This window comes from Panulirus ornatus, chromosome 7 (assembly GCF_036320965.1).
Source record: "Panulirus ornatus isolate Po-2019 chromosome 7, ASM3632096v1, whole genome shotgun sequence".
Classification (NCBI taxonomy): domain Eukaryota; kingdom Metazoa; phylum Arthropoda; class Malacostraca; order Decapoda; family Palinuridae; genus Panulirus; species Panulirus ornatus.
The window spans coordinates 28,281,842-28,306,642 of record NC_092230.1 but is presented as its reverse complement, the minus strand read 5'-3'; the positions used below and the strand labels follow the sequence as shown (position 1 = coordinate 28,306,642).

Below are 24,801 nucleotides of genomic sequence, written 5' to 3'. Positions count from 1 at the left end.
GCTGTTTTATCCTTTGAATAACTGTTACTTAAACCTTTAAATACAGTATTTTAACTCGTCATTACCATTATCTACTCGAGTGTAATTGTTCAGTTCCCAGGTTCGATAACCCAGAGTACGATAGTCCAACCCTGGAGTGTAATTAACTGCCCTCACGGGGTTCGGTAACCTGTGACCATGATAGCAAGATGTCTGAGCCATGTGTCTCGATAACCTTGCCCTTGAGTACCGGCGCCTCAACCATTGAAGTTAATGATAACGTTTCAGGTGTGATAATCTGTTATCTTACTTCTTGAGTACTACTACTTGACCCATAACTGCGAGAACCTGATCCCTTAGATGTCGGAGCACAACGGTGTGAACCCTTGCGTTTGAACGGACTCTCGCGTCTGATGGCGTGATCTTTGGACCTGACCCTTTTTGGTCAGGTCAAAGGCCAGGCTCTCCTACGCAGGAATCGTAGCGTCGCGCTCCAGGGCCGCACCGGCGTACCGGCGGATCATAACGTCGACCTGAAGGAGTTGAACGACGAGGCGTTAACCGCTGCAACCCGACGCCTCAGTCGCATTTAAAAGATGATTACCAAGTGTCCACCGCACTGGCTTGCACTCAACGTATTAACGAAACTATAGACTTAGTATCAGAACCACTCAAGTGGTTCGAAAACAAATGTAAAATCGCCCTCGCGCAATGTCAAGTTTATTATATGCAGATAAGTTCAATAATCATAATGACAGGGGAAAAAAAATACGGTTCAGTTTGGTTCCCAAACACTTGTCTCTGCGTGGGAGTCACGCGCACGGATTAGCGGGCCACGACAATGCTGACCCACAGAACGCCCTAACGTCTTTCCACACGCCTTCGAGATATATAAAACTAGCACTTAACGTCCCTCGTGGGTTGAATGACTACGGCGGCAGTTCCGCGAAGCCAGCAAAGGATGTGTTTAAGGATAATGATAGCAAGGCAAGTGGCTCTGGTAATCAGCCTCGGATATGCCACCAGTAGAATACGACGGAAAAATGACTTGCAACGAACTTTTTTTCCTGTGTAAGTTGGGATTGGTGACTGCTGCCGCATTTGTGGAGATTTTTAAGGAATTAAACGCGAAAACGTTGTCTTTTTTTTCGTCTTATTTTAAGAGCATGAGTCACAGGAGGAGTAGAACATCTACTACCTTCACGCCATCCGCGGTTTGGGTCATCCCGCAGAAAAGCGCGGGAAACTACCGTACTTAACCTGAGGAAATGTGAGCAGTATGGCGGCGGGAAAATGGCGGGCGGGCTGGTGGGGGAAGGTCTGGTGAATGGGAGAGTGGTGGTAGTGGAGGGAAGGTCTTGTGGGAGGGAGTAAAGGAAGGAGGGTATGGTGGAGAGGGGGAGTGGAAGGAGAGTATGTGTGTGTGTGGGGAGTGGTGGTCGTTGTGTTGGGAGGGATGGTTCCGGAGATGAGCCGCCAGCCCCCGGGCCCCACCCTGGGCACCAGGTATCGGGGTCATTTAACCTGCCATTTGCGGGACCGGGAGGGAGTGTTGGGGCGCAGCTGCCGAGTGGATCCGATATATCTGAAGTGATCTGCTTCACTGTTTAGGCGTACGGTCACGCGCGAAGTGTACACCCGCGCCAACACGTGCACACACGCACAAAACTATCCAACCATACTCCGGAAAGGCAAAACAACCCTTAAATAAGAGACACAAAAACACTATATTACTTTTATCAGAGAAAAAACAATGGAAACACGCACTGATGCGCAGGAAACACGGAAGCTCTCCAGAGCCAGACGGAATACTCTTTAAGGCAGGAAAGACCTGGATGTGTTCACTGTGTGGACAGTTCGGGCCACACAGGACAGCCAGCCGACCCTTCTGATACATCTACCCTGCTCCACAGAACCTCTGTCGTCTTGCACTCTCCGCGAACGAAGTACAAGTCCACGGATGAGTTCGTAGGCTGCGTGAGTGAGTGTGTGAGTGTGTGTGTGCGGCGGCTGTGTTAGTGACCGAGTGACTAGTCTTATGGAGGGGGGAGAGCAGGTGGGGGGGTAGGTTATAGTGGGGGGAGGGTGCTGTCTGGGAGGGGTGGGAGAGGAGGATGCAACGCCTCGCTGCACACTACCAGTTGTACTACGCAAATCAGGCCGGCTCCCACGCCGAACATCTCAGCTCCAGGATTTTGGTGAATATTGACCATTTTCCTCCTGTGAGGTGAGGGCAGTGGCGGGTAGCGGGTCAGCACAGCGAGGTCTCTTGACCGCAGCCAAGTAGCGGTGGTATTGGCACCCGGCCAGCAACACGGGCGGACGCCACCTATCAGAGATTGCATTTTCCACCGCAGTTATGTGGTGGGTGGTGGTGGGGTGACCTTACAGCGGCAGGTGCAGCCGTCACTGCCACCACCACCACACTTCCCGCCGGAAATATTGTGGAGGCTGGTGCTGAGCGTTGCACAAGTTACAGGTGCTTCCTGTCCTGGCCGCAACACTCTCACTGGAGACGCCGCGCCCAGCCGACCGGAGCGCCAGAGAAAACGGCGCGCGTCTCTCCGGCTGCGCCAGTCTGGCTGTGGCCGCCGACTGTGATGGTAGTGCTCAACACGCTGCTCTTCCCCAACACAACTGGTGACTCGCACTGACACACCACACCTGCTTCTCGGTCTCTAGTCACCACCGCCACACAGGTGAAGCCATAACCGTCTGATTCAGGAGTATCGAGCAACAGCTCTCAACCAAGAGCTTAAAACTGCACCTTATTTAAAGAGCGTTGATCGAGCAACAGCAACAGCAGCAGCAGCACCGCCGCCATGCAAAACCTGGACGCTACAGGCACGACCATAGTCATCACCATCCTGCTGGAGGGCACGTAACACCGCCAGCACGCCCTCCAGCACCCTCCGTCACCCAGCGTCAAGTCCGTCACACATATCTGTTCCCCTCCCTCTTCCCCCCTCCCCGGGATCCTCACTTGTGCAACATCCTTCCCACACCCGTACAGCACTCTTGAACTTTGACCCAAGCACGAGGTTCCCTCACGCTATGAAACTCCCAGAATCCACCGTCAGTTAGACCCGACATATAACCCCGAGTTAGACCTTCAAGTCATCCCACGTAGACTCCTATATCTCGTTCCACCTCAACTTGAAAATTACTTCACGTTGAGACTATAGAGACCAGCGCAGCTCGAGCCTGAGCTGAGGCTTGGCCGAACCCCAGCAACAACCAGCAGCCCGGCGCTCCGCCGCCCGCCAGTATCCCCGCGTCGCACCTGCAAGCGGCTGATCACTCTGGCGTGTGGGACCTTCAGCCGCCCTTCAGCATGTGCGGCGAAGTAGACGTCTGGAAGATCAAGACGGTGTTGGTGGGTGTCCTCATCGCGGCTGCTTCTGCAGGTAGGTACTAAGGCTTCTCTCGTCCCCTAGTTTTCAAACCATCAAGGCAACTTACAGCTTTGACTAGCTCTTGTTTTCCATCCATAGAGTTTTGTGATGTGGGACGAAAATTTCTGAATATATTTTGTTGAATGGAACGATAAAGGGGATTTTTCAGTCCTTTACGGATTTTTGTATTATTATCAACAAATCTCCGGTGATCTTTGAAACAACTATGGCAAAACAAAGGTGTAAATGTAAACAATAGTCGAACAAATTCCCAATTTAAACTTTACAGGGGAGAAGTAAACTGTACACGTGTAGTGCGTTAAAGTCACTTGATGTTCTTGAAGTCATGGTGCTCTGTGAGCACTGGTAGTGGAGAGTTTTGGTGTTTTGTCAACGAAAGCGGGATAACCTGTCTTTAGTGAACACTGACGGAGTAGAAAATTGGTCTTTTGTGAACGCACGTGGGATAAACTATTTTGTTCTGTAAGCAATGGCGGGACAAACTAAGTTTTCGTGAGCATGAACGGGATAAACTGTAAGTTTTGTGATTACGGACTAGATAGAAGGACTTGTGAACATGGGATAAACTGCACGTTTTGTGAACACAAGCGGGATAAACTAGGGCTTTTATAATCACCTCTTTGTACTGTACGAGGAGGGAGCTTTACTCTCGTGGGGCTCCCGACCTCTCGAACATTCTATACGATTATACAACGTTTTAAACGTCTGTTTGCTGACCACATTCAGTTTCAGTCCTTATTTTATTCCATTCATCCATTGCTCAGATACAAAGAGCACAAAGGCATTCAAACAGCAGATGACCCCTGGGTACCTTCGAGGCTGTTTGTGAGTGAGAAGTTACAGGAACTCACAGACTAGTGAGGCAAAGCAGAGTATTACTGAGGTACTTTACATCTTTTGGAATGAGTTCCACGTCATGCTTGCTCTGCCTTATGCTTGCTCCTCCTTTGAATCACTCACAGAACTGCTCGCTGTCGACGGTGTCAAACTGGTTTAGAATCTTGATGGCTGTGCTCAAGTCTCCATATACACTTCTCTTTCCCATGGTTGTTAACTTTTATGACCTCTAACCTCTCTCCTGTAACTTAGTTCCCATAAGTGAAGTACCATCTTTGTTGCTTTCCTCCGGATCTTTTCTATTGCGTCAGTTTCCTTAAGTGGCCAAACTTAAAAGGCTTGATTTCATTCAGGTTTAATTTCTTATCCATCTATTTAATTGTTGTTTTGATATTAATCAGCAAACAATTTACCACCTTATTGATATCTTATCCATCTGTTTAACTGCGGTTTTGATATCAATCAGCAAACAGTTTACCTCCTTATTAATGTCTTATCCATCTACTTAACTGCAGTTTTGATATCAGTCAGCAAACACTTTGCCTCCTTTATGATTCTGCCGTTGTGTCCTGATAACTTGTTGCATACTATGCCATCTTCCAAGTCCCTCTCAAATACAGACCCATGGTTCTTGCTACCTATCACATTACAGCCACATCCAGGCCTTACAATGTACCCCATCTTCAGCATTTTGTTGGGGTTGAACTTCGTTCATCCGTGTACCAGATCAATTCTGCAGCTTGTATAAGTTCCTAGGTAAGGTGATGCAATCTTCATATCTCGTGACCTTAACATCATCGGCAAACATGGTCCGGTGTGGCTCCTGCTTTTCTAGCAAGTCATTTTACATTATATCGAGAATAGCAACAACCCTGAGACCCGGGCCGCTAGTGACCTCATCCTGCTTAGAAAAAGTTCCTCTGACCCGCGACTTAAGTTCCCTTCTACTAAGATCTTTTTTGATCCATCGAAGGAGTCTTTCCTTCACGCCTGCATGAAATTCCAGCTTTCTGACCAGCCTCTCATGTAGGACAGTGTCAGAGGTCTTTTGGCAGTCTTAGTACGGCCCCTTTTATGGAGCTCCTTCTGCTCTGAGGCAACACTGCCATCATCATCAGAGGGACAGTATGAACTACACTAAAACGAGACGTTCCTCCGGGAGACTGAGTGTACTCCCTCTGGTCAACAGACGATGATGCGGCCTCGCCATACGACTTATTCGCACTACAAGCTAGCGGAGCCCAGTAACACCGAGCGACCAATATATTATCATCATTATATAATATTGCTATTATTATTGTCATTACTATTATTATTATTATCAGTATTATTATTATTGCTCTTGTTATTGTTATTATTATTATTATTATTATTATTATTATTATTATTATCATCATGTATTTTCATTATTGGTTATTATTATTATTATTAGTAGTAGTAGTAGTAGTAGTAGTAGTAGTAGTAGTATTGCTGTTATTATTATTATTATTATTATTATTATCATCATTAATGCTGTTATTATTATCATTATTATTATCATTATAATTGTTTTGTTGTCACTTATGATTATTGTTATTATTATCATTATTATCATTATTATTATCATTATTATTTTATATTGTTATTACTATCATTATTATTATTATCATTATTATTTTTTTATCATTATTATTATTATTATTATTATTATTATTATTATTATTATTATTACACAAGCCCAGAAACCAAAAAAGTGAGGTTATGAAGTTAAGCAGTGACGAGAGTCAGTTCAGTTTGAGTGTGCTTGTGTCACTGAAGAGAACCAAGAGGAAGTAGAATGTCTGAGTTACCTGGAGATGGACATAACAGCAGATGGAACTATAGGAGGTGAGGTAAGTCATACGGTGGGTGGGGAGGCTAAGGTGCTCTGCGGAGAGTGTGGAAAGAGATGATTGTCTGTCAGGGTTAAAGATAGGTGCGTTTGATGGCTCTGGTGTGAGCCATGGGTCCTAAATATAAAAGAAAAGAAGATGGATGTGATGGAAGTGATATGCTTGAGGCCAATGTGTTGTGAGAGGAATGTTTGATATATAAGGAATGATAATGTAGGAGAGAAGCAGGAAGCTGAGTATGACTGAGAGATACGGAACGCAGTGCTTTGAAGCGGTTATGACTTATGCAATGGATTAGTGAGGAGAGAATGACAAAGAGGAGGTGTGTGTCAAAAGTGTAAGGAGCAAGATGAAAACCGCAAATGGAATCGAGGGATGGAATGAAAGATCCTTTGAGTTATCGGGGTCCTAACATGCAGGAGGGTGTGATGCATCTAAGGGATAGAGCGATTTAGAGCAATATGATATGCAGGGGGTGACTTGCTATTAGTGGGTTGAACCAAGTTATATGAAGAGGTCGGAGAAACCAAGGAAAGGTCAGTGGGGCTTGGCTGAGGGTAGCTAGAAAGTGCATGCGAGCAAATGAGATTGGTCTTTTGTTCTTGGCGCTATCTCGTGACATAGCACTGAAAACAATCACTAGTTGCTCGGTAACTGCAAACCTTCAGCACATCCACAACGAAACAAATATCCTATATCACTGCCCGGCACCCAGGTCTGTGTATTGTAAGGACTCAGTAATCACTAGCCAACCGATCATCCTAATCCTGATATTGGCGTCCCACTTCACCAGGCATACACCTATCAGATACTCATCTCACCAAACATGTATACAAGTCACTTGCTCTTGATTCAGTGTATCACTAGACCCGTCATGTCCAAGATGTAATTTCTAAACCGGAGATAGTGAGTAATATTCCTCACTTGCCCTCCACTCGCCCTACGAAGACAAACACAGCGTCACCACGCTTTTATGTGTCGTCCCAGCCGACGGACGTGGCTGGCTTTACGGGCACTTCAGAAGTTCCGTAAAAGGGATTCTCATGTCAGGAGTGTATATATATATATATATATATATATATATATATATATATATATATATATATATATATATATATATATATATATAAATATATATATATATATTGCAAGAGGTTACAGTGGTGCGCGTGATCTAGAATTTGCTGATAACAGCGAAGACAATGAAACGCGACAAGTTCCCAAGTGCACTTTCGTGTGTATGTATATATATATATATATATATATATATATATATATATATATATATATATATATATATATATATATATATATATATATATATATATAACGTTAATGGGATGGCTTTGATTAGGGTTTCAGTTGCCCGAGTCGTCTCACCTAACATAAATAAATTTTCTCCAGCCTTTCTATGAAAGAGTCCTCTATTTTCAAAGGCTCGTGTTGCCCAAGGCTGCACTTTTTCCAGTCGCATGGAAATATAGGAGAATGAGAGATATGCTATATAGGATAAGGCAAATTAGGGTGACGATGTAGTGTACAGGGGACGACACCTAGAGAATAACTGTGAGCAGATGTGGCCATTCTTCATCTGTTCCTGGCCCTACCTCGGTGCGGTGGAGCGGGAATCGACGATCAGGTATGAAAGGGAAAAAAGGATATATATATATATATATATATATATATATATATATATATATATATATATATATATATATATATATATATATATATATATATATATATATATATTATACTTTGTCGCTGTCTCCCGCGTTAGCGAGGTAGCGCAAGGAAAGACGGAAGAATGGCCCCACCCACCCACATACACATGTATATACATACACTTCCACACACGTACATATACATACCTATACATCTCAACGTATACATATATATACACACACACGCATATACATAGATACACATGTACATAATTCATACTGTCTGCCCTTATTCATTTCCGTCGCCCCCCCGCCACACATGAAATGACAATCCCCTCACCCCTCATGTGCGCGAGGTAGCGCGATGAAAAGACAACAAAGGCCACATTCCTTCACACTCAGTCTCTAGCTGTCATGTATATTGCACCGAAACCACAGCTCCCTTTCCACATCCAGGCCCCACAGAACTTTCCATGGTTTACCCCAGACGCTTCACATGCCCTGGTTCAATCCATTGACAGCACGTCGACCCCGGTATATCACATCGTTCCAATTCATTTGATTCCTTGCATGCCTTTCACCCTCCTGCATGTTCAGGCCCCGATCACTCAAAATCTTTTTTACCCCATCTTTCCACCTCCAATTTGGTTTCCCACTTCTCCTAGTTCCCTCCACCTCTGACACATATATCCTCTTTGTCAATCTTTCTTCTTTCATTCTCTCCATGTGATCAAACCATTTCAAAACACCCTCTTCTGCTCTCTCACCCACACTTTTTATTACCACACATCTCTCTTACCATTTCATTACTTACTCGATCAAACAACCTCACCACATATTGTCCTCAAACATCTCATTTCCAGCACATCCACCCTCCTCCGCACAACTCTATCTATAACTCACGCCTCGCAACCATATAACACTGTTGGAACCACTAGTCCTTCAAACATACCCGTTTTTGCTTTCCAAGCTAATGTTCTCGACTTCCATACATTATTCAACGCTCCCAGAACTTTCGCCCCCCTCCCCCACCCTATGATTCACTTCCCCTTCCATGGTTCCATCCGCTGCCAAATCCACTCCCAGATATCTAAAACATTTCACTTCTCCAGTTTTTCTCCATTCAAACTTACCTCCCAATTGACTTGTCCCTCAACTCTACTGTACCTAATAACATTGCTCTTATTCACATTTACTCTCAGTTTTCTTCTTTCAAACACTTTACTAAACTCAGTCACCAACTTCTGCAGTTACTCACCCGAATCAGCCACCAGCGCTGTATCATCAGCGAACACCAACTGACTCACTTCCCAAGCCTTCTCATCCAAAACAGAGTGCATACTTGCCCTTCGCTTCAAAACTCTTGCATTCACCTCCCTAATACCCCATCCATAAACAAATTAAACAACTCTGGAGACATCATGCAGTTAAACAACCATGGAGACATTACGCACCCCTGCCGCAAACCAATATTCACTGAGAACCAATCACTTTCCTCTCTTCCTACTCGTACACATGCCTTAAATCCTCGATAAAAACTTTTCACTGCTTCTAACAACTTGCCTCCCACACCACGTATTCTTAATACCTTCCATGGAGCATCTCTATCAACTCTATCATATGCCTTCTCCAGATCCATAAATGCTACATACAAATCCATTTGCTTTTCTAAGTATTTCTCACATACCTTCTTCAAAGCAAACACCTGATACACACATCCTCTACCACTTCTGAAACCACACACACACACACACACACACACACACACACACACACACACACACACACACACACACACACACACACATATTCGCCACTTCACGCGTTAGCGAGGCAACATCAAGAGCAGAGGACTTCAGAAGGAAAATCCTCACTTGGCCCCTTTCTCTTTTCCTTCTTTTGGAAAAGTAAAACTAAGATGGAGGATTTCAAGCCCCCGCTCCCACTCCGTTTAGTCGCTTTCCTCGACACGCGGGGAATACGTGAGAAGTATTCTTTCTCCCCTATCCCCAGGGGTATACGTCACCCCCATAAACCACTTCTCTCCATCCCATGCATGCTTCTCACCCTCCTGCATGTTTAGCTGTCAACGATGCAGATGCTTTAGCTCCATCCTTACATCCTCTCCGTTTTCCTCTCTCCTTTGCTCCCTCCACTTCTGACATGTAGGTCCTCGTAATCTTTCCTCGCTTATCCTCTCCACTTGACCACACCATTTCAGCAAACCGTGATCTACTCTTTCGTAACAATCCACTTGCTATCACACATCTCTCTTACCCTGTCATTTCTTACATGATCAACCCGACTCTCTCAGATATTTCATTTCCAACACGTCCACCCTCTTCCGTTCTTTTGCATTCAAGACTTGAGACTATCAACCATACAATACCTTCGAGAATGCTGTATCGTTAGACATACTCAACTTTTCCCCGTCAGATATCGACCTCCCATTCCCACGCTCAATTTACTCATGACCTTTGCACCCTCTCCCACCCTATGATTCGCTTCAGCTACCATAATTGCATCCGCTCCCAGATATCTAAAGCACTTCACTTTCTCCAGGCTTTCCCTATTCTTGTTCACACACAAGCCAATCTGTCTTACCCCACTAATAAACCTCAGTGCCCTACTTTTATTCACATCAACTCTCAACTTCAACCTTTCACACATTTCCAAAAACTATTTTACCAGCTTCTGCAAATATTCTCTCAAGTCCACCACCAGGTCTGTGTCATCAGCAAACAGCCACTGATTAACCTCCCTAGCCTCTCAACCAGCCGTTCTCTCCATGGCCCTATCATTTACCCCCTCACCACCTTACCCATGGACAAATTAAACAGCCATGGTGACAGCACACCACAGAAGCAGACACACCTTACATGGCACCCTCCTCCCTTCCTACTCGCACACACGCCTTACTCTCCTGAAAAAACCCTCTCTGCATCAATTTGCTTTCTTCCCACACTATACAATTGTAAAATCGACCAAATAGCATCTTTGTCAACCTTGTCATATGCTCTCTCATGTCCATAGATGCCAAAAAATTAACCCTTCTCTTTCTCCAAATACTTCACACATCATCTTTAAAGCACACACACATGTTCCTCAATTCCTGTACTACTCTCGAAGTCTCCCCCCTCTCAGACAACACTCTCTCATACAACCTACCAGGTAGGTATACTCAACAGACTTGTACCTCTATAACTCGAACATGCACTTTTATCCCCTTGCCTTTATATGGTGGCGTTATACTGGCATTTTTCTATTCCTCAGGCACTTCATACGTGCATTGAAAATCCTGACTAATTAATCATCGCCTCATTTCTTGAGAAAACGAACCGCAATCCCACCCACTCCAAGAGCTTTGCCATGCTTTTATCTTACGCAAATGTTTTACAGTATTTTCTCTTCAAATGATTCGCCATGACTGCTCACACCATCTCGCTTTCAAACACCCACATCATATGCCATTCTCTTATCCCTTGAAAGTATTCAGTCTTTTTCCTCTTCACATCTTTGCCTGTTACATATTCCCCATCTGTTCCCCTCAATGATGCTACTATTTGTTCTCTTGTTCTCGTAATGTTACTGTATTCACCTTCTTCCAAAACATTTTCTTTTCTTCCTTAAGTCTACTGAAATTCTTTCCCTATTTCTAATTTCCCCTCAAGTCCAGCCCTTGCACTTTCCTCTTGTTCGTCTGCCTTTTTTTTTCTGCACACCCCCCTCCCTACAAGTACTGCCCATACACCTCTCTATTCTCTTTCAGTAGCAACTTACCTTCTTCATCCACCACTCTCTATCCTTTCTCATACATTCACCTTTCAGCATATGCACACGCATCACCCATACCTATAAGCACTACTTCCCTTAATGTTTACCTTCCTCTCCTTACCCACTGCCCTGATTCGTGTACTCTCGCTGTGCACCATCTTCCACTCAGTCTCATGGAATTTCTACACGTAAGCTTCTTTTCTAGTTCGCTCTCGTTACTCTCGACACCTTCTTACCATCCATGTCATTTCCTCTTTCATAATACCAGTTTTAATTTTCACACGCATCTCCGCCAAGAAATGATCAGACAACCCACCAACACATTCATATTCGTCACTCAATCCTTTGCATAACTTTTTGTTATTACTTAATCCAGTAGTGCTCATAGACCACCAACCCCACCTACCCACATATACCTATGTATGCACGTTTTGTTGAACCAGGGGTTCCCCGCCACCAAATTCTTTTTCAGCACACAACTCAACAAGATGTTCTCCATTTACACCGTAGTCACATTCAACTGCCAAATCACCCATTCTAGCAGACAAATCTCCCACCATTAAGACACTACGCCTCGCATCAAAACTGCTGAGGCACACACTTTCCCAGAAGACTCTCCTCGCGTCTTCAAGCCTCTCGCTTCCTTGCGCGTGAGCACCGACAATCACCCACCTCTCGTAATCTCCTTTCATTCTCTCCCGAATCAGTGAAGAACTCACTCCCTTGCACACGTCACCACATTATCATAACGCTTCCTTTCCTTCCACACACACACACTAGTGCCAGACTAACCTTCAGACACTCCTAGATCATTCTTCCCCCTTCCCCTGAAGCTTAGTCTCATTCAGAGCCGAACATCCAGGTTCTTCTCTCCCAACATCTTACCTGTTTCTCCCTTCTCATCCTGGTTATGTTCACGCGCATTTAGACATCCCAGCCAGATCCTTTGAGGTTGATGCACTTGAGCACTTTTCGCTTGACTGCAGATTCTATTTCTACTTATACAAATTTCTATTTGTACTTCAGGTACAAATACAATCGCGTTTACATCACCGAAGATGTAAATAAAAGCGAATTCTTACGCGAGGAACAAAAGGACACGAAAGTCACCGCTGCCAGGCGTGCGTGCGTCGCTGGGGATCCGCAGGTGACTTGACGAACTGGTCTTAGCTTAACGCCTAATTAGCAATGATGTCAGGCCAAGCACTGACCTTGTATTAACGAGAAATACATACGTTTATGATTTAAGACCGATACGTACGTCGGCACGTAATACATAAACAGACAATGTAAGTCTTGTGTAGTAAGAAATGATATTAGATAATACTTGGGAAATGTTTAGGAATACAAGTCATTTCTTTTTGTCCGATTTTGCAAAATTAATGACACACAAGAACTTAAGATGATCGGCAGAATATACGTGACTTGCGAACACTTAGTAGAAACTGCAGAAATGTCATGTAAATCTTCGTGCCGCATGTAATCCCCGACACTGTAGAAATAATCCATAGACTGTGCGATATGTAATCCTCTGACATTACAGGATGTAATCCTCAGGCTGCAGCAGTTTATACTCAGTGTTTCATATATAATGGACAGTATGTAATCCCCAGTGTACCATGTAATCCTCATGCAGTTTAGCATGTAATCCCCAGTATAACATTTAAATTTCACATAGTGTAACTTACAATGCTTAGACAGTAGAGCATGCAATCCCCAACTTCTGTACCATGTAATCCCCAGACATTGAGTCGGGTAATCTTGAACCACTGAACTAAGTAATCCCGAACCACTAAACCAAGTAATCCCCAATCTATGAATCAAGTAATCCCCAGCCAGTGACAATGTAATCTCCAGTCAGGATATCAAGTAATCCCTAGCCACTGAACTCTGTAACCCCTAGACAATGTAACAAATAATCCGCAACCAGTGACCCATGTTATCCCCAGACAATGTAACAAGTAATCCACAACCATTGAACCCTGTAATCCCCAGACGGTGTATCAAGAACTAATAATATCAAGGCAGAAATAACACGACGAAATAACACGACCCAAAAAAGAAATGAACGAGACGCAAGGGGAATAATGCGCCACTCGCGGTCTCTTATTTTTCCCCCATGATGAACAGGAATGTCAGGGATACTGCTCGAAGGACACTGTATCATCGAGCTAGAGAGATCAAGCTGGTAATTTATATCAGTTAAGGTTTCACTGAATGTACTGTAATTCTCAGCTTCATGACGAGCTGAATGTCTGGTGGTAGTTAGATATGATACGTTGGGATATGTGACTGATTCTTTGCAACATGCCTTTGATCGTCCTGGGGAGAGAGAGGTGTGGGAGCCAGGTGTGTGTGGTGTCATCTTCATTGGTCGTCAAGGTTGTGGCGATCACGGCATCCCCCACCCGCCCTGGCCTGGCCTGGCCTCTTCCCGGCTCCTGCCCTTGTCCCCAGCCTGTACCCCCTGCCCTCTGCTCCTGCTCTTGTCCCTAACCTGCCCCCTTCTCCTGCCCTTGTCCCTAACCTGCCCCCCGCTCCTGCCCTTATCCCCAGCCTGTAAGGTATCTTTTAGGGAATTTTCACTACTGTGGCATCAAAGGGCACAGTTTCTTGAGGCAAAAGATGGCTACTTGCTCTTGAGCATTGGGGGAGAGGGAAGGGCCTACTGGGGGAACTGTCTCACCATTACGTATGTTAAGAGACGCCCTGCCAGCCTGAACCCCCTGCCTTGACCTGCCCTGCCCTTGTCCTCAGCCTTGACCTGCCCTGCCCTTGTCCCCAACCCTGACCTGCCCTGATATTGTTCCCAGCCCTGACCTGCCCTGACATTGTCCCCAGCCCTGATCTGACCTGCCCATGTCCCCAGCTCTGACCTGTCCTTCCCTTGTCCCCAGCCTGCTCCCCCTTACCCTAACCTTGCCAAGCCTATCCTGTCTGGCCCACTCCCCGTGTTTGCCGTGCCTCACGCTTGCCCCTGGCCTTGCCCACACACGCCGCCTGCTGGCGGACCTGTGGCCTTGAAATCGAGTCATTAATTTTCTCTCATGACCAGTGACGTCAGCGCATTCGTCATACCCTCCCGTCCTGAAGGTGACTTTGTGATAACCGCCTTACGAATCTTACACCTCAGTATGCTTTAGTATACCAGACATACGCTATACTACGACTTGACGTCATCTATTACGAAAAAACATACCATCGTTTTTTGTTTTTTTAATACTCAGATGGTGCGAGTTCCGATCCCCCTGTAGACCTTGAGGGGAAAAAATCTTCTGGTGATGCCTGGTATCTGTAATGACGACCTCTCTATTCTGCATATCATTATCACATCACAGAGCCTGAGGATGAATACAAGTCATTCCTGGGAAGACAAGAATCTATCTTACCTGTCTGTGGTATTTTGCAAGGTCAAGTAAATATACGTCCATGAGCGAATTGTCCATTACGACCGAGAAATTGTATTTCTACATCCGTCATTACTGCCAGATACACAGTGATCGAGTGTTATGGTGCTGACAGCTTGCGTTATGTTAATGACAGTCATGCGTAATGGTGTTAAGAGTCATGCGTTATGGTATCATGCAGTTTCTAGTAATCTGAAGGATTGCCACAGTCTGCAAGTCTGTTACGTTTCAAGAACATCATTATGTCTTGCCAAAGCTGTTCGTCGCATACAAAAGCCAAACATGAAACATTGTAGCTTATTATTATTATTATCATTATTATTATTATTATTATTATTATTATTTGTAGTAATAGCAGTAGAACCGTGAAGTATATCAAGGAATAATGAGCTTATTTAGAATAGAATAATGTTAAGTATATGAATGATAGTAATAACAGTAATAAAGTCCTTTGTTATCATTTCCGATTTTATACATAGAACTCCTGATATCAGCACTTTTATTTGTATTATTGTCGGTATGTATGCATGTATGTATGTATATTATTATGATAATAACAATAATAATGATAATAGCGATTATTATTATTTTCATTATTATTACTATTATTATTATTATTGTTGTTGTTGTTGTTATTATTATCATTAGTTTCCTCTGATAATCCTGCTTGTCTTGCAACTTGTCATTTGTTGTCAGTGAAAAGTCATGACCGTAGAAGAGTTGGAGGACTGATCTGCGTGTGGCTGCTCAGCGCATCACCCAACTTCAGTATTTTCTCGTGTGTGTTCCTCACTCTACTTGCTATTTCTTCTCCAAATTCATCGTTCTATCTCTGAACACTTCGATCACTTCAGGAAAAAAAAGAATTCAACATATCCCCACGAGCACGGCCATACGAACCCTCAGTACGACTTAACGACCCTTAGGTGTAATGGCCTGGCGTTTGACCTGACCCTTATTGGTTATGAAAGAGTATGAAACACCTTCCTCAAATATGGTCACACTACGGATGAAGTGACTCCAGTCCTAGAAGCTGGAGGAGTTTAGATGATGACTGACTTAACTGAAGTGTTTATTTGTTTGTCATTCATTCAACAGACCTCAGACTTTCTCTCACTGTCGCTATGTAACTTTGACCTTTAATACATCGCTGTAAATACAGGATAGATAACTGTCTGTATGAATGTAAAATTATCTTTGCTTTAGATAACTGTCATTTGTGTGACTGTGATTTTCAGTTTCTAATTTCAGAATGTAATTTTTTTTTATTCAAGTGGACGTGCGAGCACACACACTGTGGCGATTCGGGGCAATAGATATTGTGGGGGATTATACAGTGGAGATATGTTACCAGAGGTGGATCCACAGTGTGTAGTCCGGGACCATGAGTGGGTGCAGGACGCTAGGTGGGTGTAGGACGCTGAGTGGGTGCAGGACGCTGGATGGGAGTGGGTGCATGACGCTGAGTGGGTGCAGGATGCTGAGTGGGTGCATGACGCTGAGTGGGTGCATGACGCTGAGTGGGTGCATGACGCTGAGTGGGTGCATGACGCTGAGTGGGTGCAGGATGCAGAGTGGGTGCATGACGCTGAGTGGGTGCATGACGCTGAGTGGGTGCATGACGCTGAGTGGGTGCAGGACGTTGGGTGGGTGCAGGACGCTTGGTGGGTGGGGAGGTTACCACATCGTCACTGTATCTATGCCATGAGAAGATAATAGCCGGAAGGTAGCCATTTTGGCCTTGTTTTTTTTCTGTTTGACACTCTTTTCTGTTCTTTTTTAGGGACTGTTGTTATCTGTCTGTGTCACGTTCATTGTCACCTACCATCTCTTGTTGCTGGCAACAGTCACACCTGGTCTGTGTCACGTTCTGTGTCGTTCATTAGACGCCGCTGGTGATGCTGGCAACAGTCACACCTGGTCTGTGTCACGTTCTGTCTCACTCATCTGCCGAGGCTGGAAGCAGTCACACCTCATCTATGTCACGTTCTATGTCCTCCCCCCACTTCTGCTGGTGATATCAGGCAACACTCACACTTCGTCTGTGTTACGTTCTGTGTCCCTCATCTGATACAAGTGATGCTGGCAATAGTCACACTTCGTCTGTGCCACGTTCTGTGTCCACCTCCCCCCACCCTCCTAATTGTGATGCTGGCAACAGTCACACATCGTCTGTGCCACGTTCTGTGTCCACCTTCCCCCACCCTCCTAATGGTGATGCTGGCAACAGTCACACTTCGTCTGCCTCACGTTCTGTGTCACACTTCACCGGCTGTTGCCAATAAATTCTGGCGTTATCACCACGTACGCCGTTTTCGTACGAAACATATTCTTTTTCGCCAGGATGAGTTCAGTCTCATCATCTTACAGCAGGCAACAGACTCGACTACAACTTGTATAACCTCCAGGTTATAACTCCAGGTTATCAAATGGGGAAAAAAAGAAAAAAGACGGACGTTAACGAGACCATAGATGAGCCATCTAGCGGACTGTTTACTTACTACACCACCAGGGAGCCATCTAGCGGAAGTTACAAGCGTTTTGTGCTAACCTCTCTTTCCAAACATATATTTATACTTATTTTTTATTTATACATGATAAAGGTTATTCTTACAGTTCTGATATTCTTAAAGGAAAAGAAATGCACTTTAGTCCTGCGGATGTTGTCCACAAACACGACGTTGAAAATATATCGTCGGACAAAGAGAGATTTGAGGTTAAATGCTTACACCCTGGACGCTGTGGAGGGAGGACGTTAGTAGCAGACTGGAGCGGGGGTTACATGGTCAGCCCAGACGATGGACAGAGGGAGCGTATGGCCAGCCTAGACGGTGGACTGGAGGGAATGTATGGCCAATCTGGACAGTGGACTGGAGGGAGTGTATGGCCAGCCTAGACGGTGAACTGAAGGTAGTGTATGGCCATTGGCCAGCCGAAACGGTAGATGGGAAGGAGTGCATGGCCAGCTGAGACAGGCATATGTTGTTTCTATTACCCTTGCATGGTTGCGCCAGGAGCAGTTTTAGAAATGGCCTTGCTGAATCACGTACATCCATTCTCCAGGTACCATTAACAGTGCAACGAAACCAGAGCCTACTATCCATAGCCAGGCCCCACAAGCCTTTCCGTGGGTTCCCTTGACCGTTTCATTTGGCCTGGATTAGCCCCATAGACAGCACGTCCCATTCTGCGTATCACATTGCTCCAATTCGTTCCATACCCTTGCAGGCCGCACACCCTTCTGCATTTTCAGGCGTCTTTAACTCCATTCTTTCACCTCCTCCTTGATTTTTCCCTTGTTCCTTGTTTCCTCCGCTTCCAATATGCAGATCCTCTTAGTCATCCTCTCTTCACTCATCTTCTCCGTATGTCCTAACCATTTCAGTACACTCTATCGTATGTACTCATCTTGCAACCGCACCTCTTTCTTACCCTATCATTTGCTCTATTAACGTTCCTCACGCCACATATCGTTCTCGAACAGTTCATTCCAAAAACATTTACCCTCTTCTTTAGTTATGCATCTAAAGCTCGTTCCCAACATCCATACAACGTCGTTGGAACTACTATAACTTCAAACATTCCATCTTTGCCCTTACAGAAAGTGACCTTTCTTTTCACATTTTGTCGTGCAACCAGAACCTCCGCCCCCTCACCCACCCAATGGCTCACTTCAGCTCACATAGTTCTTCGTTGCCATGTCTACTCTCATGAGGTCTTCAATACTCTTCATATGCCCTAAGTTCTCAGTATTCATAATCACACTCTAACTAACTTCTTTTTCTCCTCTGCTAAACCTAATAAACTTGTTTTTTTTTACATTTCATCACGACTTTCTCCCTTCACACACACTTCAGAATTCAAAAACCAGCTTCTGTAGTTTCTCACTCGAATCCGTCACCAGCGCTGTCTGATCTGCAAATAGTAACTAACTCACATCTCAGCTTCCTTCTCCCCTCCCCCCCCACCCCCAGACAGCAGACTGCCCCTCTCCCCAGAATTCTCGCATTCACCTTCCTCCACCCCATTCATAAAGAGATTAAACAACCATAGTGACATCACACACCCCTGTCGTAGACCCATCTTCACCTGGAACCACTCATCCTTTTCTCTTCCTACTCGCAGACATGCCTTATACTTTTCATGAATACTCCTCATTGCTTTTATAGGTTTTTCTCCCACACCGTAAATTCATAACACATTCCACAAGGCATGTCTATCATTCCTATTATGTGTTTTCTCTAGATCCATAAATATCACATAAAAATCCTTCTGTTTCTCAAAGTATATCTTGCACACATTCTTCAAAGCAAGCACCTGATCCACACATCGTCTGCCACTCCTGCAACCACAACTTACCTGAACAAACCTATAACTCTGTAATTCAAACATTCACTCTTCTGCTCCTTTGTGTGTATATATATATGTATATATATATATATATATATATATATATATATATATATATATATATATATATATATATATATATATACGATCCTGAAAGGGTTTTTGGCGGCGGTGCCCTAGATGAATGTGGGATAGGAAAGGGGAGAGAGAGAGGGGTGTGTGTGTGCTGAGTCTGGGGTCGGGGCTGCGGTTGAGGTTGTATGATCGTGGTGGCCACAGTAGGCAGGTAGGTAGGTTGGTCGGTAGTGTTAGGGGTCGGGTTGGGGATGGGTAGTGGTCGTCTCTTCCTGACCTTCACCCTACTTTTCCTGAAGACCTCCACCTACCAACCTCCCCCCATTCCCTCCCCACAACTTTCACTTTCTTAATTGGAATGTTGGGGAGAGGAGGGAAGGAATGGGGTCTTGGAAGACAACGGTCGGGTCGTTGTGTTCCGGAACATTCTCTCTCTCTCTCTCTCTCTCTCTCTCTCTCTCTCTCTCTCTCTCTCTCTCTCTCTCTCTCTCTCTCTCTCTCTCTCTCTCTCTCTCTCTCTCTCTCTCGGTTCACCTTGACGGCTCACAATTACCGGTATTTACTTCCTCCGTTTCCTCTTACAAAATCGTCTCCCCGTTACTTTTGACTGGAAGGCTCCAATAATACCGTTACCTGTGAATATATTCCTCCTATATCACCATTACATGTGACTATAAACCTACCTATGTCACCATTACATATGACTATATGCCTCCTATATCACCGTTACATGTGACTATATGCCGAATATATTACCATTACATGTAACTATAAGCCTCCTATATCACCATTACATCTGACCATAAGCCTCCTATATCACCATTACATCTGACTATAAGGCTCCTATATCACCGTTACATGTGAAAGACTTGTATGTCTGTTACATGTACTACCTATAAGCTTCCTATATCACCGTGACTATAAGGCTCCTATTGCTACTCTGTCAATCTTATGGTTTCCTTGTGTTTCATATAAGGGTCATCCATGCGTCTGATTGCATACGAGTCCTATATGTACGTTTGAGTTTATAAGCATATGGTTAATACGAAGAGATGAAAGAATATGATAGATATGATTTGAAATAGACTGAAAAAGTAAAGCGTATATCTTTCGAGACTTTACTAAAAGCTACTTAATTATTTTCATTAAATTTTTACATCAATGAGACAACACCACAATCATTTTTATGAACAAGAGGTAGATCACTTTTTTTTCTCTTAATGCAATAATAAAAGCAATTCTACAATTTAGCTTTAATTTCCTTTGACCTTTCGCAAGACACGAAAGATAAGATAGTAAATACAACAGTGAGACACCACAATCATTTTTATGAACAAGAGGTAGATCACCTTTTTTTCTCTTAATGCAATAATAAAAGCAACTTTACAATTTAGCTTTAATTTCCTTTGACCTTTTGCAAGACACGAAAGATAAGATAGTAAATATTCATGATAATGATTTCAACAAAAGACACAGTTTACCCACTTTCTCTTCCACTGGCCTCTGGCCTGACCTGACTCTCCCTATATGAAGTTTGTAACCTGACCTGATCTGACCTCTTGGGAGGAGAAAGATGGCAGGTCATTTTTCACCTTACAGTGAAGGGAAATCAAGATATACATGAAACAAAATAGTGAAATATCGGTATATATTTCTGAGGAAATATGATGATAACGATAATAATAATAATAATGATAATGATAATGATAATAACAGTAATGATGATAATAATAATAATAATAATAATGATAATGACAATTTATTAGTCACGTAAATTACAGGATATTTGTTGTGTGCGTTTTCACGGATAGTAATAAACATTCATCCAGAGATATCACATTCATGTAGTCATCATGAGCATTCAAGACATACCTAAACGTGTAAATACATCACAGTTGCAAGGGACATAAATGTGTAAGTCTTCAAGCCTTAAGGAGCCAGGATTAAGTTCAATCTTGTATTACTAATAAGTCGTATGCCAGCTGGTACAAAAGATCTTGCATACCTTGTTGTTCTACATTTCGATGGTAATCTGGTTTGAAATGGTTACGCTTGAAAATTATGGTTTAATGGATGTGTTGGGTCTTTCTGAATGAATTTACATCTTGGAGCGGTATCCTTTTGGTATATCTCCAGCAATGACGTAATGCTCGTAACCCCAAGTTTTACATAATTATTCATTATAAAGTCAGTCTCTCTCTCTCTCTCTCTCTCTCTCTCTCTCTCTCTCTCTCTCTCTCTCTCTCTCTCTCTCTCTCTCTCTCTCTCTCTCTCTCTCCATACATAATCACTTCTATACTACCTTGTTATACATCACACGTTAAGCGTCATGGCACACACACACACGTCAGTAAAGTCCAACGAACAACCAACAGACACAGAACACTAACCCCTGAACGTGACCTTTACAGATCTGATATCGCTCCATAACTATATTACATTAAATGTCCACACACAAAGGATTACTTTTTCTCAGTTCGTATGTTTCTATACTTTGTTTTCTACTGTGTGTAACTGTTAAGTCTCTAACTTCTTTCGTAAGGGTTAGGAGTGCGAGAGTGGTACGGATACACGGGTTTATTGTGTAAGCACAGAGGTGATGTAACTTGGGGCAAGCTGCTCTGTGTTATAAGAAGGTGAGATGCGTTGATGTGAGGTGACGTAGGCAGGCGTAGCGGCGCAAGTCCCGTGGCGCTGGTGCAAGGGCGGGTGTGGCCGGAATCCAGTAGAAGAAAGGTCTTTTCGTGGTGCAGCTACAGGAAAGGTGCCGTGCCAAGGTTGTACAGCAGATGAGGGGAGTTACGTCTTTCCTGTCACTATGGTAGCAGCGAGGTAGTTAACGTTATGTTGTTTGTACAGTGTGTGGCGTTTGTAGGGTTTGTGTTCGTTCAAAAGCCCGTGGGATGCCCAAATGTAAGGGGCTTTTCCCTGAGGCAATTTGGGTTAGCGACGCAAGTAGTGTCAGTTGCGTGGGCGTGGCCACAAAGTTCATCATGGTGAGTTCCTGGAGGATTAGAGAATTTCCTTAACTGGCCAGTGTGTTCTCAGTACCTGATCTATGGCCTACCAAGATCACTCAGGCTCATACATAGTTGATGTCCGCTGCTTGCTGAAATAACGACAGGGGATTACTGCTGGCCGTGGGTCACCTTGCTATCAGAGAGATATATACAGGGACATATGTAATGGTGCATTACACTGCATCATAATCCCTATTAACGTTATAATTTCATTTTATCTTAAAGCGCTTTTCTTCTCTTGATTTTTATTTACAGTGCTGTATTGATAATTCACTGAGCGATGATATATTTTTTACATTAGTGTCCCTCAGCCTGACATACTGGCTTGTTTATTTACATTCCTTGCTGGGTTTTTCTATACCCTGCTGGTGAGTCAAGGCGTCAACCCTCATGTTCTCCAGAAATTAATTCACTTTTTCATATTTTCTGTTGGTGTTCTATAAACACAGGTATATTCTAGTGTGTTATAAGACTTAGACTGTTAATTCATGGAGAGTTAACTGTGGGATATTATTGATCTTCAAGCGTTATTACAGTATACTTTGTTATACTATAAGACTTAAAGTGTTAACTTATTTAGGTATACTGTGGAATGTTACAAGAATTCAGGTGTTTACATTTTTTTACGTATACTCAGGTATATTATAGATCTTATTGTGTTAACTTATACGCGGTATACTCTGGTATGTAAGAGGACTTTAAACGTTAAGCTCAGTATACTCTGGTATGTTATAGGACTTAAAGTTTTATGAACGATATAATGTGGATACAATAGGAATCAATATATTTACTTATGTACGGTATACTCTGGTATTTCACTGAGACATATTGTTAACTTATGGACGATATATTCTACGTTATAGGACGTATAGTGTTAACTTATGGACTGTATACTGTGGTATGTTATAGGATTAATAGTGTTAACTTATGTACGTTATACTCTGGTATGTTATAGGACATATAGTGTTGACATGAACGGTATACTCTATTATAGGAGATAGTGTTAACTTATAGACGTTATACTCTGATGTGTTATAGGACTTATAGCCGTAAGTTATGAACGGTATACTCTGTTACAGGACTTTAGCGTTTACTTACACATCGTATGCTCTGGTATGTTATGGGACTTATAGCGTTCTTATTAACGGTATACTCTGATATGTTGCAGAACTTATTGTCTTAACTTATGTATCGTATACTCTGGTATGTTATAGGCAGTGATTGATTTATAGATGTAAAGAAAGTTCCACGCACAAAATTAGAATGACGCTGGGATACGTACTTACTGAATGCTGATTATGAAACTTGTTTCTGTACATTTTAAAACAAAATATCATATTTCTGATACAGGTATGTATCAACGATCATCTTTTTTTTTTATAGAAAATCGAACATTTTGAACATTTTCTTCATAAATCATGGAACGCCCTTTCATAGCGTCCCAAGTTAATGAGTGTTTGTTGGTCTGAAAGTTAAGGTATGGACGGGATGGCCAAGTTAATGTGATGCATTACTAACTGGTGTGCATCCCTGGACAGCTGACTGGAAGCAGGACCTGAGCAACGAGCTACACATCGGGGTACGAGACGGGGGTTACTCGAGAGCCGTCCTCGACTGCGAGGGCGACCACATGGCCTTCGTCATCAGCCTGGAGGAGGAGTTCGAGGGCGTGGTGTACACAAGGGGCAGCTTCCACTCCCGACGGGGGCCTTGCTTCTTGGATGCCACGAGCGGCAAGGAGTTCGCCCTCAAGTTCAGCTACAAGGACTGTTCCACCAGATATGTAAGTGCTGCTAGAGAGAGAGAGAGAGAGAGAGAGAGAGAGAGAGAGAGAGAGAAGAGAGAGAGAGAGACGTCAACAGTTCCTCACCACGCGCCTCCGTGGTGTAGTGGTTAGTGTTACTGACCATGAGTCAACACAGATTGGACCCGCATGGATTCGAATCCTGGGCGTGGCTGAGGCTGTTGGCAGCCTTACACCCTACCCAGGTGTTATCCTGCTCTCAGGGTCTGTCGATGAATGGGTTTCTGGCTTCGGCTGTGTGTGTATGTGTGTGTGTGTGTGTGTGTGTGTGTGTGTGCGCGCGCCCGCGCATACATAAGGTAAAGACATGATACATATATGCAAAGTTTAGAGAGCCAACACCTGTAAAGCTCTCTTCCCGTAACAGATATATTGTGATCGCCCCCCACCAACCCACGTCAACAACCACACCCCCACCAATCCACAATAGTCACTCACACCAACCAACCCATGTAACCACCCACTCCTCCACCAACCCATTTCAACGACCATCACCCCACCAACCTACGTCAATGCCCACTCTACCAACCCATGTCAACAGCCATTGACTGCCACGAACCCACGTCAACACACCCTCACCAATTTACGTCAACTCCCATTCACC

The 24,801-nt window shown here is 43.8% G+C and overlaps 1 protein-coding gene across 1 annotated transcript in view; it reads left to right on the top strand.

Moving 5' to 3' along the window:
* Positions 1 to 2,339: 2,339 nt before the first annotated feature.
* The window catches only part of LOC139749471 (uncharacterized), a 36,520-nt gene continuing 14,058 nt past the window's right edge, over positions 2,340 to 24,801 (top strand). Inside the window, exons 1-2 of the mRNA XM_071663378.1 lie at positions 2,340 to 3,386; positions 23,932 to 24,176. Of these exons, the coding sequence (XP_071519479.1) occupies positions 3,314 to 3,386; positions 23,932 to 24,176 (318 nt within the window). The 5' untranslated portion in view covers positions 2,340 to 3,313. The remainder of the gene's footprint in view (positions 3,387 to 23,931; positions 24,177 to 24,801) is intronic.